Source organism: Chiroxiphia lanceolata, chromosome 12 (assembly GCF_009829145.1).
Source record: "Chiroxiphia lanceolata isolate bChiLan1 chromosome 12, bChiLan1.pri, whole genome shotgun sequence".
Lineage (NCBI taxonomy): Eukaryota > Metazoa > Chordata > Aves > Passeriformes > Pipridae > Chiroxiphia > Chiroxiphia lanceolata.
In genome coordinates, this window is record NC_045648.1 from 21235616 (window position 1) to 21251949 (window position 16334).

General features: G+C 37.5%; 1 protein-coding gene across 1 annotated transcript in view; it reads right to left on the minus strand.

Annotated features, from left to right (window-relative positions):
* The window catches only part of TJP1 (tight junction protein 1), a 161251-nt gene that overhangs the window by 16663 nt on the left and 128254 nt on the right, over positions 1-16334 (minus strand). The window contains 13 exon segments of the mRNA XM_032699759.1: positions 2-500; positions 1259-1510; positions 1903-2256; positions 3434-3534; positions 4073-4283; positions 5311-5393; positions 5837-5932; positions 6068-6252; positions 6675-6894; positions 7532-7640; positions 8170-8320; positions 9159-9264; positions 11604-11740. Coding sequence (XP_032555650.1) covers positions 2-500; positions 1259-1510; positions 1903-2256; positions 3434-3534; positions 4073-4283; positions 5311-5393; positions 5837-5932; positions 6068-6252; positions 6675-6894; positions 7532-7640; positions 8170-8320; positions 9159-9264; positions 11604-11740 — 2504 coding nt within the window.

Genomic DNA, 16334 nt, shown 5'->3' on the forward strand with positions numbered 1-16334 from the left:
TGATCTTCGTATCGCACCTGTGGTAAGCTGAAGTTTTTGGGTGCATGCTCATAGCGAGGTCTGCCATCATAGCTCATCGCAGGGGGTTCCTCAAAACGAGGTTGTGCTGGGTAATAGCTGCGGTCTGTGCTCTCTTCTATATTTTGTCTGGAATCAAGATCCCGAGGAGGCTGGTTTTCATAAGCTGTTCTTGTTTGGTTATAGGGCTGTTTTTCCTCATAATATGCCCAGTGCTCCTCATAGGGAGGCACACGGTCATCATAATGTAGGCGAGGGTCATAACCACGAGAAAACTGATCTACATAGTTTGCAGAATCATACCTGTATGTTGACTGTTCATAGTCCCTACTCGGTTGTTTTTCTGCATACTGAGCCTGGGATTCATAGATCAGATTTGGGTCTCTTTCCTGTCTCTGTACTGGGTGATTAATTGTTGGCTGTTTTAAGACATAGCTTTGTCTGGATGCTTCTTCATTAACATATGGATCCTTTCGGTATACCTGTTAAAGAGAGACATACTCCTCAATTAAAGTGAAGAGTAACTAACTGCAGCTGCATCTGAAATGTAGTATTTTAAACAAATCTAAGTTTTAAATATTGGCTTTCATTTAGTTTAAAAGCAGAATAATTTGATGCAGTTGTTTGTAACCACAGGAAGTTGAACTTGGTGATTCAAGGGATCCCTTTCAGTCCTATTTTTAAGCAAAAACAGTAGATTAAAAGGGAAAGACAAAGGTAATAGCCATATCTTTGGGGTTTTATGTTTGGAGGGGCACACAATTTTTTGCAGGATGTGGAAAAAGTGGAAGTCAAATCTGCAAATTAATAGTTCTAGCATTGCTGAGGAAGTACATAGAAGTCACCCAACAAACTCAACTCAACTGCACGATCAATGATTTGGCTCAATTTAAAGTATACAAAAAAACAGTGTAATTTTAAGGAAATAAGATTTTTCTCAAGGCCTCATTAACAGCAGAACATTGTCAAGCTAAGAAAGTCACAGGTCAAGTAAAATCAAAATTCAGAATGCAGTCTTTTTTAAGAAGTCATCTTTTTGAGAAGCGAAAAGGATAGTTTGAAGCTATGCACACAGAACATCAGATGATGCTTAGCAATTTAGATGCACTGTTTTTGGTAACCTGCATGATCTCTCACAGGAAAAAAAATTAGAAGGGATTCTTCAAATAAGGGCAAAACAAAGATCATGTGCGAGCTTGATGTACAGCAGGAAATCAGCGCAACAATGTGGCACAGGTACCTTTGCTGGGTCTATGTGCGGCGATAAGGATGATGGCTCTTGATCTCTTAGCACTATATGAGCTCCCTCAGTACTCGGTGTTCTTAAGGGGCCCGCTTGTGGTTGGTAAGAGTTGTAAGGAGCAGCAGTAGGCTCCTCCAGTCTGACATTAGTTAGGTTTACATTAGCATTTACTGCAGAGGTTGATGAGGTTGCAGGGTTTGATTCAGGCGACGGGGAAAGGTAAGGGACTGCAGGTGAGGCTTCTGCTTTCTGTGAAGTGTTTAAAATATTTTAAATATACTGCTATTGAATCAATGCATGACTTTTTGATTTATATTAAAATAATCTAAGTGATGCTTTGACTGATGCAGCTAAATGTAGAATGAAATGTACTGAAAGTATCATGCACTAGCACTTCCAGAAATTCATTAGGTTGAGGATTAAAAAAGCAAAACATTCAATCCCCCTCCTGTCAAAATAAGTCGCTAAAACAGGCAGGGCAAGCTGATTCTCCAATTCATCGTAACATATTGTTGCTGTTGACAGATGCTTGTATGCAGTCATGACACTGATAAGCAGAATATAAATGGAGATTTCTTGATCAAGAGAACTTGCAACCTGAAGTAAGCATAAAATGGTCAGTATATAAAATGCTTTCTTACCGGTTGAGAAGTAGTGGTTTTAAACCCTGAAGAATCTATTCTGAGATTTGGCTGTGGCTGAGCTTGAGATGTGTAAGTAGGGTAAGTCTGAGCTTCATGATGCATTCCAGAAGAATCTTCTCTGACCGGTTCAGAAGAGCGTGTAATAGCAGATTCAGGAGGAGTCCCAACCTCATCATTCAGAGTTTCATCCAGTTCTTGATCAGTATAAGCACCCCCTTCTGTGTCTGTGTCTTCATAATCGGACGTGTGTCTGCTGTCTGTGCTGTACATGGAATACTCACTGCCAGGAGCGGAGAGGTAAGAAAGGCGGTCATCGTGTAAATCAAGGTCATCACTTGTAGCACCATCTGCCTGTGTCAAAATTAGAGTACACATTTATTGAAATACCTCTTAAAGAATCCTCTTTTTCTTCCAATGTAAATATCGGAATTTTTTTTGCGAATAATTAAAAACTGAACAAATGGAATGCATCTACATTGTAGTTCAGAACAAGACAAAGTCTGGTAGTGAAAAAGTTAAGTTATATTCCAAATCCAGCAGCACAGCAAAAGTATGAAGATTCAGCAGTTCTAAATATCGCAGGGGAGGAGAAATCAGGGGAGGTTTCAATCACCGAAGATGTCAAACTTAGACCTAAAAGCCTTTACTGCAGCCTAGCTCTTACAATCGTTTTACTAAGGGGTCAGATGACTGTGAGTGTAAGAGAGGGGACAGTGCATGCTGTCCACAAATATCAAAGTGTTTGGAAAGATACAGAGCTGCACTTTAGAGGGATATTATGATATCAGAATCGTTACTTTGAAGGTAGATATAAGGAGGTGAAAGGAGCTAAAATCTAATTAGGAAACACATAGCAATAGCCAATTCATCATTTGCTACAAGTAAGCAAACAGTTGGCATTTCACTCGATAACAGTTCAAGAGGAATGGATCTAATGTGGGTAGGTTAACATGCAGTTTGAGAAGGTAAGTGAAGTTTTAGTGGGAAACATAGAACACCAACTTGCGATTTTGCATGTGTTCTCACAACTGAGAGAACACAGTTCTCAGAAAGGTCAAAGAACATGAATACGCCATTTGCTTTTCTGTTAGTGAAAAAAAAATCATTCATCATCAGGCAATCCTAACCCCATGCACACAGGCAGCAAAATACCCAGAAGTTCTTTCATAAAAAAAAACACCCAACCCCCACAAAGCGTTCAAAGCATTATATATCCTCCAGTTAACAGCAGCAATGAGCAAATGCTCCCTTCCTACACTGCTACATGCATAAGGACAACTGCACAGCTCTCCTTAACAGAATAACTGCACTAATGAAGTGACAAATCAGCTTTGAGCAGCTCGCACAGCCATGAGGCATTACTGCTTCAGATTTTCAAATGACAGTTAAAATGAGGAGGAAAGAAGAAAAATATGCTTCATTCCACAACCATCAGCCCCTATGTGTAATACCAGTTACAATGAAAAAAAGCAAAAAACCTCTCATAAATAAAGTTTTGTCATTTCTCTCTAAACACATAATTTCTTACCTTTCCTTCTGAAACCCACACCAGTTGGTTCTGTTGCTGCTGAATTGCTTCCTTGAGAGCTCCATACCATCCTTCATTCATTGAATTCAAGTTAATGGTAGCTAGAAGTACAGTAGATTAGTTTGACTTATGATTTCTGCAGAACTATGAGAAGGATCTGCACCATGAATAATAAAAGCAACATAAACTGGTAGGTTAAAACTACGAGATTTAAATAGTAATGTAAATACTAGTATCCAAAGCAACCTTAAGGCCTGATGTGGTTTGGGGTGTTTTATCCCACAGGAAATACTGAGTTAACAGTAGCTCAGAATAAAAAGAGGCTTCAGTTTAGCCAAGTTAAAAAAAAGTTCCATCGTTTTCCTTTTTATTCGAATTTTGATTTTGGCTGATCATCCTGCAAAGCCACCAGATCTGTTACAAGTATTATTTTCAGTTTTCAGATTGTTTTACATTTGTGCAGTCATATGCAAATGATGCACACACCAATTAACTACTGGTTATTGAATGGGGAAGTCTGAACAAGTCAATCACTGCTTGAATTAGTCCATTTGCAGAAAATTCTGGAGGAAGAAGCCTCTCTCATCTTGCCTCCTTTTCCCTCTCAGAAATGCTAATCCAGTATGTCTAATTACTTACTTGTGAAGAGATGGTGATTATTTTTGCGGAGTTTGTGAGCTCTCTCATACAGCTTTCGGGCACTTTTTCGCGATTCTGGGCACAACCTCATTCTCATAGTCTTTACTCCCTGCTTAGAATCAGGATTTAGGAACACTACAATGGGATACCACTGGGCATAATTCAGCCGGTCCACTGCATTAGGAGTGACATCTAATAAAGCGTGTTTGTCCTGTTGTGATAAAAAGGACAGAGGCAAGGAAGTGAATCATTTATATACTACAGGCAATTTTTTTAAAACATACTCCACAAATTTATTTTGTATTACCTTTACAGAATTCATTGGTTCAAAGTATTGATTTAAATCCTTCTCCTATTTGAATATCAGAATAAAAGAAATCAAACCAATTCCAACACCAGCCTACATCAGCATATACTTTTTGAACTCTAGCACTGACTGCATAACTCTAACAATTTAATATTTAATTCCCCGTTTTAAAACATCTCCTCGAAGCAACCGAGCACTGAACTAAAAGTAAGTAGTGCCCTATTAGTATTCTTTGAATAAAAAAAAAAAGCAAAGATTGAAACATAAGACCTAGTCTCATCACACACCTCCATCTTCCTTTTAAAAAAAATAAAAATTCATTCTGAATGCAAAACTTGGCCAGCTTTCATTCAATGCAATCAAGCACACAGCATGAAGTATACCCACTTTGCTGCTACAATAGCCTTTTTCTCCCCTCCTACTGAAGTACCTGAAAGGCTTCCAGCTTGTTTTTAAGTAAGGAAATTAAAAGGTGAGCCTCTTATCATAAACTAATCTTAAAGGTTTTAAGCATTTTAAGGAAGGGAAATAAAAGAACCCTTTCCCTTAGTCCTTGCACAAAAAAACCGATGTCAAGTAATCAATCTGTACATTGGGGTGGGGGAAGACTAATAACTCCATAAATAAAGTAACAATTTCTAGCTGTTATGTCGCACTATGGCTTTAAGTGAAATAGGAGACAGCTCGAAACAGCCTTAATGGAGAGAGGAGAACACTCTCTGGAACAAAGCCTAGAAGTATATCTAGGCTGCAGTTATTAATATGGAGAAGGTGATGGGGTCTTTTAATTAGTCAACAGAAAGATGAGAAAGTTAATGTTAAAGCAAACACACTCAGTTATTATTCTACATTTAAAACAGCTAACACCTTACTTCATTATACTGGTTTTACTCTTCTGGTGTTAAAGGCAGAGTAACAATAAAAGACTTACTCTATCGATTATCTGTTTTATAGTGTGAAGACGGATAATGCCAGAACTACGTTGATCAGTACCAGCATCTCTTGGTTCACTTTCTGGTAAAGAGGACACAGTTAAAATCTATTGTAGGCTTACAACACATTCTACATTCCCTCATTAAGACAAAACAAACCATTTCAGAGCTCAAATTTGATTCCAAGTAATACATGAAAATCTACCCATAAAAAAAATCACATCTTGGCCATTAAAAAAAAAAAAAAAAAAATCAATCATATCTTTACAAAAGCACTTCACTTAGAAATACAATAAGGTGCAGAAATAAAATTAAATTTGAGAAGGTTCTAAATAGAACTAATGCTACTTTTATCTTCAGACCATTATCAGCAACCATACAGTGGATTACATTTAGTCTGTACCTTTATATTGTCAATGTCTTGTTAAACATGTTAACTAAAGTAATAACGTAGAAACAACTTAGCCAAAGAAAGCTGCAGAACTTCTGTTTCCTAACTGCAGAAAAACTTGATCTCACACTTACTTGCAATTTGAAAGATATCTGGTTCTTCTCTAGCAAGTTTCTCGCGTGCAACATCAGCAATTGGACCAAAAATAGTTACAGGTCTGAGAAACCCAGCTAGAATTGAAGGTAAAAGAAAAGTCAAGATATATTGGTTGCTTAAAACAAATGCAAGATACTCTTAACCACACTGGCTATTTTAAATCAAACCACACAGACCTGTACTGTGCAGCAGTAAGAGTAAAGTCATACCTTCCCGAAGAACAACTCTTTCATAGGCAGGAAACTTCGTTTGAACAGGCTGGGCAGACAGATCTTCTCTGCTTTTCCGGAGGTTTCTTTTTGAGCTTCGCAAACCTCGGAATCTCCAAAAATCTGCTCGATCTCCTCCTGCTGTCTTTGGAAGCGTGTACTGTACACTGGCTAGTTGTTCCGCTCTAAGACGACAAGAAACCCCAGTTATCAAGGAAGTCAGGTTCTGAAGTAATGCTTGACTAGCAAGCTTACATCTTCAAAAAAAAAAACCAAAAACAAACCCACCACTACCAGCTGAACCAAGTTATTGTTGTTTCTGTATTAGGAAGCATAAGACAATTACTGAGTTTGATATCACGTTTCTAAAACTTACTATATCCTTGCCTCTTGTATTAAAAAGAAAGTTTATTTGTAGATTGTACAGAGTCAAAAGCAAATCCAGAGATCAGATATCTTACTTCCATTTGTTTTAACTTGACACTTTTTCTGACTGAACCAGTTCTATAAACTCACACCCTGCAGACAAGTCCAATCATTCATTATAGAGATGCAGAACTTAAAACTGTAGCTTTAAATCAGCAACTGCAGAATTTTAAGATCGTACCTGTTTTTGTTAGGTATGATACCTCTTTCCACTTCCTTATGGTTCTTGCCAATTCGAATTGCCAGCCACGAACCCAGTTTACCATTGTAAAGAGTGTCCACCACCCGGAACACTTCACCTTTATTGAAACTTAGTCCATAAGGAGATTCCTTCTCATACTCAAAATGAGTTCTGATATAGAAAGAATCCCCTACATCAGACTCAACAATGCGACGATAAACTGAAAAAAGAAAAAGAAATCCCCAAATATCAAGAGTTACTTAAGTTCAAGTCATGTCCTAACGGTCACAAAAATTACTCAAAGCAATGCCTCACCTTAGTTCTCCTTGTTGTAAATATACAGTATTAATTCAAGAAGCCTTAATGTCTCAGAGCTGCTCTATTTTAAGCAGCATAGCTATTCATAGAAAACTCTACTAACATAAATTCAACTTTCATAGTCAAAAATTTGATGCAAGTGCAAGCTTAATTCAGTTGCCCTGGAAGGAATTAGTCTTACAAGGAAAGAAGTTTGTATGTGCAAACACATCAGTTTAATCACTCATTTTCAATGGTAAGACTACAGACTCTTCTGCTTCCACCAGGGTTTAATGCCGATACTTTTCTTAGATGCCAGGGGTTATTTCTGATGAATTTTTTTGTTTGGAGTTTTGTTTGTTTGGTTTTGGGGGGAGGGGTTGCACTGTTATCATATCAGTCTCTAGTCCATTTGCAGTAGTGACTGATTCCAAATCTAAAATAACTTAATAGTCTAAGGTGCCCACTTCCTTCAAGTCAGCAGTTAGTCATCATTCACTAGACTTTTTAATTCTGTTCCAAGCAGTTTTCTACATTACTTCCATTACACAAATATTTACCATCTTTTTTCTTCTGTGCCAAAATCGTTACTTCTTCTCCTTTAGGAAGATCAAGCAAAAAAAGGACAGCTTCTTCTCTGATGATATTTGTGAAGTCTACATTATTTACCTGGTATCAATGAAGTAATGAGTTTGATTTAACATACAACATTATTACAGAGATTTAACTACACAACAGGAAATCTGAATCAATCTCTACAATTTTTTTCTTAGTTTCATACATACACATCAACTACATGTATCTCAAGATGCCTCTTGTACCTCTAAATAGTCCCACTTTATTTCTCAATAAAAGCAGAGCTTCTGGGATAATGGGTAGTTGTTCACTTTATACTCAATTTTATGGAGCACCCATAAACATCAGTAGCCGCAGAGTTCTCTGACAATTCAGTCACCCAGCAGTTAACGAAATCAAACAATTTTATCAACTGAATTAGTCTATAAATTTTGATGTAGAAAACATACTAACCTTCCTAGCAACAGCAGAGTAAGAAAAGACTTTGCTGCTATTAAGTCATCTAATAAGTACATGCAGAAAAAAACCTGTGTGAACTACGAAGGCAACATATTCAATCCTACAGAAAGAAAACCTACTTTGGCACAACAAAACACTTGTACTGTTACTGGTTTTGACATACCCTTAGAATCTGGTCCCCTTCCTCTAATCCTTCTTTCGCCGCAGGGCTGTCTTCCAGAACACCAGCTACAAATATGCCAACATCATTGCCACCTGCCAGTCGCAAGCCCACACTATCTCCTTTTCTGAATTTTACTAGTTTCATGCTTGGCCTAGGGATTTAAAAAATATTCCACTTAGAGGTCTAATAGCATGAAATATTCTGGTAAATTTGAAACTGAACACATGCAAAGGAGTAATCCGCCCATTAGTCAATTAGTGGGTATTAAGCTATGCATACCATTAACTGCTTATCAACTGCAGCATTACAACACTCATTAGCAGCACTTCAAAAAAACCCACCTGTATTTACTAGTTTAGTGGGGTTTGTTTGTCTTACATTCATAGAGTGATTTAAGTGAGACACTGACACTCTCTTTCAAAAATGTTCTTCCATTTAAAGAGTTGTGCTGGTGTACAGATCTATTTTGGCTCTGAAGAGATTAACATGAATTTGAGATGAAACCAAACTAGAATCTATTCTCATGTACACTAATGTCCATAAAGGAGATCCCAGTTGAAGTAGACTCATTTCCACGTTAGGAGATTGCACGTTTCTGCAGTGACCTTTACTCATTTCTTTTCTTACTATGAAAGGTAAAGTATATGCTATACTATCTCTCCTCTCTTTGGAGATGGGGACAGGGAAGAAGGGGTGAGGGTGCTCAGGGAGAAACAAAAACTGCAAATTCTTTTCACCTGTTGATCATTCTAATGGTTCATTTCCACAGAAACAACTAGACTTTAAAATGGTATATTACACAATATAAATGCCAACAAGGCTCAGGAATAAATCTAAAGTCTTCATCTTAATATTTCTCAACAGAAGTGTCAGGACAGCATGTTGGACTTGACATCAGACCATGTATACAGGTTATTCCTCATTTTGGATACAAGTTTGATTTGCTCAAGGATCAGGCAGTTTGAATAGTTTATTTGGAGTTACATTACCGAAGCATTCCATCTTCATGGGTTGAATTGGGTAAAGGACCATCAGATGGGCTGACTGGTAAATCCACATCTGGTTGACCTCCTTGTGCATACACTGGCTTTGGTTCTATTAAAATATCAAAAGATTTCTAATGTCCATTCAGTCATTTAAAGACCAGAAAGTTTAACTTAGTTCATGACTTCTTCAGTAGCCTTCCTCTATCCTGCCTAGATCCAAAAAAGTGAAATTCTAGAAATTTACAACAACAGAAGACACTCTTATCATGCCATTCAAAGCAGTGTGCTTACTGGCCTAATTATTACTTCAGTAAAAGTCCCTAAACTTCCTCTGTACTTCATCAAGTACCCCGAAAACTGTAAAACTACAAGAACTAGAAGGCTTCCTGCTCCAAAGACAACTTTCAACCGTTCTGTTTCTAACCTCAATTTATCTGACTTAACTTCCTTATTTTCCCTTGGTTCTCTTCCTTCAAGAATTTAATTTTTGAAATGAAAATACCACAAACTTTCAAACTACAATGCCTTGAAGTTGACAGATTCCAATGCTTACTTTGGTCCAGTCAATGGTTCTTAAAGACATGCACTTACTATGGTTCTGCTGCGGAGATTCTCTGGAGTCCCTGGAGGAAACTGCCCCTGCAGGCTTCCCTCTGTAATGAGCACCAACAGGGGCTCTTCTCTGTTTTACGTGTTTGGTCATATTACAAGAATTTATACTTAAGGCTGATCTCTGCACGCTTGAGAAAAGTTCATTTCAAACAAGGTTGGCTTCAAACTAGTCTAATACCTCTTATCTTACCAACAACTGTGCCATCTTCCTTTAAATTCACTGAACAGACTAGTCTGAAATTAGGAATTTCAGGCACCAACTGGGTAATAATGCCTTTTTCTAAATGTGATTTTGGTCCTTACCATACCATAATGAAGCATTTACCTTTAAGTCTTTAATGACCCTTTCCTAGCCTAAGCCTCTGATGATTCCTCTGAACAAATACTCTCCCCTTTACCCTTCTTCAACACCATCGACTATGACAGTCATCTTGTCCTTGCCCTTAGCCTAAGCAGCAAACTGTCACAGATTCTGCCAACGACCTTTCTAACATTTTCATTACAGTCTCTGAAAGATCCTCACTTCCCTAGAACTTTCTGTGAGGTTATTAATTAAATATTATCTTTATGTACTGGCCCTAGAACTCCTCCCACCCAAACTAAGTACTTCCATGTATATTCTATTCATTCAAGAATAGAGTATTTCTCCTTCCCCACCAACCTATAAAATCCCCACAGTACTTATTACTTGCCTGCCAGTCCCTCAGACCAATTATTAGTACGTTACTTTGGATTAAGAACCCTCTTAAGGGTTTCCTATTCTGGTTGGATTTGTATTACACCAATTATTAATCTTCAGTATCTTACAGAAATACAGAATTCATCTTTCTAATCTCACTACCACATCCTTTTTCTATCTTGGCAAATATAAACTTACTTCATTTACATATCTTCATAACACCACTGTAAAATGTCACCTCCTATGACAATTTTTTAGCAATGGCTGCTGTATCAGAAAACGTGTTTTTATTTTTAAGAACTTTAAGAGTCCATCAATATCATAACTCTTTCGGTTCTTCACTCATCTACTGAATACTACATGCAGAAGTGTCACTGCTTATCCCCTAAGTCTTCAAATATTTTTAAGCTTGAATGTGTTTTTTCTCATTGTATCCAGCCTTTCAAACCCAGCTCCCTCTAAGCCATCTGCACAGCTTCTTTTTCTCTACTTGTAATTTCACTGAAGTGCCTCATTCTGTAAACAAAAATCTTGCAAGTCAGCCTGCCCGGAACAGTGTCCTGTCACTGTACCATCTTCGGTTTTTTCTTTGTTACACCATCTGGCTTTTATCTGTTGCCATTTAGCTTATCCTTCCCTTTTGGGAAAAAGGAATGAGATTTTGTTCTGGTTTTATTAGATGTACTGCCTTCGCGGTCTGTGACTGTAGTTATGAAGTGTGACGTGAACAAAGTATCTCGGAGTGTTCTGAGTTGTATCTTGGGAACAGTAGTTCTAAACAGGCTTAACTACATCCTTATTATAAATATAGTCTGCTACAGTAACCCATAAGACAAAGTTTATTGCTGAACACTCAGAAATGACCGATTTTAACCTTGCTTGAGAAACCAAAAGAGCTTTTCACAAGCATCACCTATAACTACAACCCTATTGACTCCTTTACAATGGACAGGCTCCACAGCTTAGGTTTTCAGGAGCAAAACTTTTAAAATATAAATGGGATTATGGTTAAAAAGACTGTTCGTATTCAGAAATAAAAATAATTAGGACTTTTTCTAAGACTTTAGAAATCATTCCACAAATACGCAATGGCATAAAATCTTTACTGGTCATCCTTTCTCAACAATATCATGATTAATATATTAAAATATTTTTACCTGGTAGTGGTGGAGTTTGTTTTTCAGTTCTCTCGACTGTCACTTCTTCCACAGTTTTAGAAGTATCATCTGCATTCTTTACCGGTGTAGAGACAGCTCCCGGTTTAGTTACTCTCTCATCTTCTCTGCTTCGAAGACTATATTGGAAAAAAATATTCCACTCTGCATACAGAACTGTTTCTATGATCTCAGTATACTAGGCCTAAAGAATAAATACTTTAATTCATAAAGTTGAGGGCAAAGAATTACCATTACTATTTAACAAAATTTTGTTCTTAAACTATCACATTATTAAAAATCTTTACTGTTTCTAAATCCAAGTGTTTTGTCCCTAATTCCATGTTAGACTTCTCTAGATGTGGCTATTTAGAAAGCAGCAGTACATGGTGACAAAAACTGCTCTCTGCTTCAAGCACTTAAGTGCTGTATATTGAAAGCTATACAAGGAATTGAGAAGCAAAGGGAAGAAGAGCGAGTACAATGATCTTTTTCTCACCCCTTCCTGTGGAAATCATGGATTTTTAGACTTAAGTCTTAGGCTTTGCTATGAACAAGCTAATTTATCTGCTCCTTTGTGTGTCAGCTGCCCCGCAACAAAAGTGCTGCTGGTATGGGTCTTGGCAGGGCTTTGCAAAGATAAAAAGTATAACACAAACATGTCCCTGACTTCTCAACTTTTCAGAGAGGATGAGGCCTTCAATCCATCTGTTACAAGAAGAGAGTGCTTCTCATACACTCAGTCATCCACACACTTTAGTAAGAAGACAACTTGCTGCTTCTTACGCATTTCCTATATATGCTTATAGTGTAGAACAAAGGCATTTAAGACATGTTAAAATAAGAAAATAAAGAAATGTCTCTTGGTCTTTAAATTATGAAAGCAATGTTATGTTCTAAAGAACATAATTGCTATTCCTTGAGCTCAAAAGATCAGGTATTCTTATATAGTTGTATAGAGGTAGAGCTACCAACCGTCCCATAGCAAAACTGAACAGAACATGTGCTGCATGTTGAAATGTTAACCACTGCACTGCTACCTGCTGAACAGCAAAACATTTCATAGATTTGGAACAGATGAACGCTAATAATGAGCTAGAAAGTTTTTTCCTGGGAGTTGGCAAATAAGCACAGATATTAAGAATATTTGAGAGAAGACAGACCCAAATCCCAGTTTTTATATAACATCAGACTTAATTGCCAAGAAGGGGAAAAAAGGTATTTCCTCAAACATAATGATGGTTTCGTCAATAGGTACAAGAACATCTGCTGTCAAAAAGGAGAGGTCTATGCTGAGGAAAAAAGGAGAATTCTGCATTACCAACAGCTAGATGGTGCTACTAGGCAATAATGAGCATCACTGTCCATAAAGCTCAAATGCATCAAAAAACCCATCATACAAAGCTAAGACTGGTTATCCCAATCAGAAATGATACTTCAAGAGTGGGAAATATGACTTCAGAAAACAGATTCCAGCAAGTCTACTCATCCAAGATGTGCAAGAAAGAATAAAAGAAATGCAAAAACTGAAATACAAGCAGAACATGCTTTCCTGCAGCAATATGAAGTTTAAAATGTAAGAAACAAAGCTTAGCTACTCAGGCAAGACATACTACAACTTCTGAGTGCACTCCTCTGCCAGTTTTAAAATTGTGTGCCTGAAGGCACCTAAACAAAACAGAATACAGAAAAATACTCTAATCACCACAACAGGCTGGAAAAGCACCCCTTGCATTGTAAACATAGCAGTTTAATTTTAAAAATCCTTTATTTATGCCTTTATCCAGATAACCCCCCTTTTTTGGGCTTCTAGAGTTCATTAAAATGATGCTAAAACCATTATATGTAACAAAATGAAAAGTAAGCATTTATCCTTCTACTTCATTCCTAAACATCACTCATAAAAGTTCTCTTATTCCTCTTTCAGATTTCCAGTTTAGGTGGATAAGCTTAAAGGGTATGTATTTTACTTTCAGCACTAGACTAAAACATGACTGGACTCCTCATTCCCTCCAAAATAGCTCCCAGCTTGTTAAAAACAGACACATACATTTAGCTATTTAAATGAATGCTAAGCATTCTAGAAACAAAGATGTCATGTGGTAGTGTAAGCTACAACTAATTCCACTCCCCAAAGATTTTTGGGTAATGAGCACTAGTTAATGAGATATTACAGTAAATTCCCCCATGAGCCCTCTCTACCTGTTTCCAAGCATCTCCCAACATTTTAAAGAAGCACTATTCCAAAACTGTAGTATCTGTCTTCCTTTAAAAAAAAAGGCCAAAATTAATGCATTACTACACAAAGACAAAATTAATTTTACATTTCCTCTTCACACAGTCCAAACCCAGTATAGTTTTATACTGCTTTTACACCTGCATACATCAAGAGAGTGTAAATACCTCACTAAAATACAGACACTGGTGGGCACAGGCCCAAAATAGTCAGGTAAGTGGCTGAAGCAGTAGGCTCCTAGACCGGGCTAGTGCTGTGTGTGTAGGCAAATACACCCTGCCAACCCAAATGCCTGCAAAAGGTCAGGTCTACTCTACCTAAGGCATGACAGTTTCAGTGGGAAAAAGCTGATAGAAACAGAATTGTGATAGAACAAATAGGAATCATCGGAACAGCAGAAGAGTAATTTTTTTTTCTTGACTTTGCCTAAATTGTCCAGTAAGCACTGAATATTTCACACTGCTAGATGATACAGGAAACAACTTGATGCTGCTACTGGTTCTAGGAGATGGAAACTTGTTAAAAACTGACAGCTGCACTTCCCAGGAGACAAAAGTGTTGCTCATTGTGTGCACCGTGACACTATTGTTTAGCATCTGTGCTGTGTCAGGGCCCCTTTTACCTCACTTCCTCCCCCTGATATCTTTTTTTAAAGTATGTTTAACAGAAGCACTTTTAAATAACAAAATGCAGTTAGCTACACATTAGTGCCATTCACTGTTAGCTACCACTGCAGAAAAAAATACAATTACCTCAACACACAGAATGTTTGTACAGAAAAAGTTACAAAAAATATGAATTTGCAGGCTCTTCCCAAATGTGTTTTCAGCACATCTCAAACTATGTAGCAGAGAAGAGTAAGAACCAAGTGGTATCTTCCTAAAGACATCCATAATAGGGTTGATTTTTGTCCTATATTCCAGTTTTTCAGCTTGTTTTGAAAATGGATAGAACCAATCTGTCACGCTACATATGAATTGACAACTGTATTACAGAAGTCAACCTCATCCTTCCAGAAATAATAATGACCTCTACAGTGATTTCTTCAAGCTACCACATCTTTCTTGCTGAGGTTGAAGTGTTGAACATATCAGAGGACATTTTTGCTTTCCCAGTACCAGGTGAGGAAGTGTGTACAGAGTTCCCAAGCAGGTTTTCAAGTAGTAAAGGGCAGCCCAGAGATGTATCTGGCAGGCTTGGCAGCACCTGACTTTAAATGCCCATTTTTAGGATAGGTCACACCAAAAGCTTATCCAGCTCAACAACTTGTTCCTGCCGGCAGGAAGACCAGATAGTTAAGAAAGGATACATGATACTTTACCCAAAATACTCTCCAACTTCAGAGTACAAAGAATTCTGTTGCTCATTCTAGCTTTTTAAGTATAGCTCTTTACAGGTTATACAAAGCCCAATTAGCTATTTCTATTAGTAAATTACAACAAATGTTTTAGAATTTGAGTTTTAAAAAAGACTGTTCAAGAGAAAGCTGTGAACTTTCTTTGGACTAAAGAAAACTACAAGTGCTATTTAATTATTTGACTGAATGCTCAAATAGCACCTGTTATGGAAATTCTATATAGAGGAAAATTGCAAGCACACTGCTGTATATACTGGTACAGAATACTGAGAGGTGAACAACACTGATGACTCTGCCAGACGCCAAAGCAGTACTGAAGCAAGTCTGCTGGCAGATTTCTGTACTCTAGTGCACACCCGGAAGTGTCAGTCTATAGTTAAGCTTGTATGAAAGGAGTAAGAGGATTCCCCTGGAATTTCCCTCCTCATTAACATACAAACACTTGGCAGAACAGGGTCTAAATAAAGACTCATTATCTTCAATACATATTTTAATATCTTAAGATCAGCTGGAAGACTTTTTGTACATTTCTTCCTCAGCTTGTTCTCAAGCCTTTTTCTTCCTTCAGATTTTCCACCAAATTTTAAAAACACTAAGTAGACACAACTAATTTGATTGTACAGTAGATTTGAACTTGCACAAACAACCACTACAAAGAGAAGTTGCTCTCAACATGTTTTTCTTTATGTGGCTCAGGGCCCAGACTTTCTGATTTTGAAAGAGATGTCAAACAGGAAATCATGCCATGCCAAAGTAGCTCTTGTTCATAAAGAAGATAGAGCGGATGCATTCAGAGTTGAGATAACTTCAAAGTTCCTTCTTGGGAAGGATTTAATTCTTCCAACAGTGTGGTCCATAAGGAGGAAGTGACCATCTACCTGAACCACTGCAATAGGACTGGAAAGCATCAACACTAGGCTAAGTTAGTCATAGTCAGAGTTTTGATAGATGTTCTTTATGTTCCTCCCTCCACAAGCCCTTTCAGTCTGCACTGGAAATGCATGTCAAGACATACAGGTTTTAAATATGACAGAGATCTCACAACCTTCACAATCAAACCCCTGCCTCTGGCACCCTGCTTTTAAGTTTTTCCCACTAATATGGAGTTCCTACCCCAAAACAAGCTTTCATGCCTTGTGTC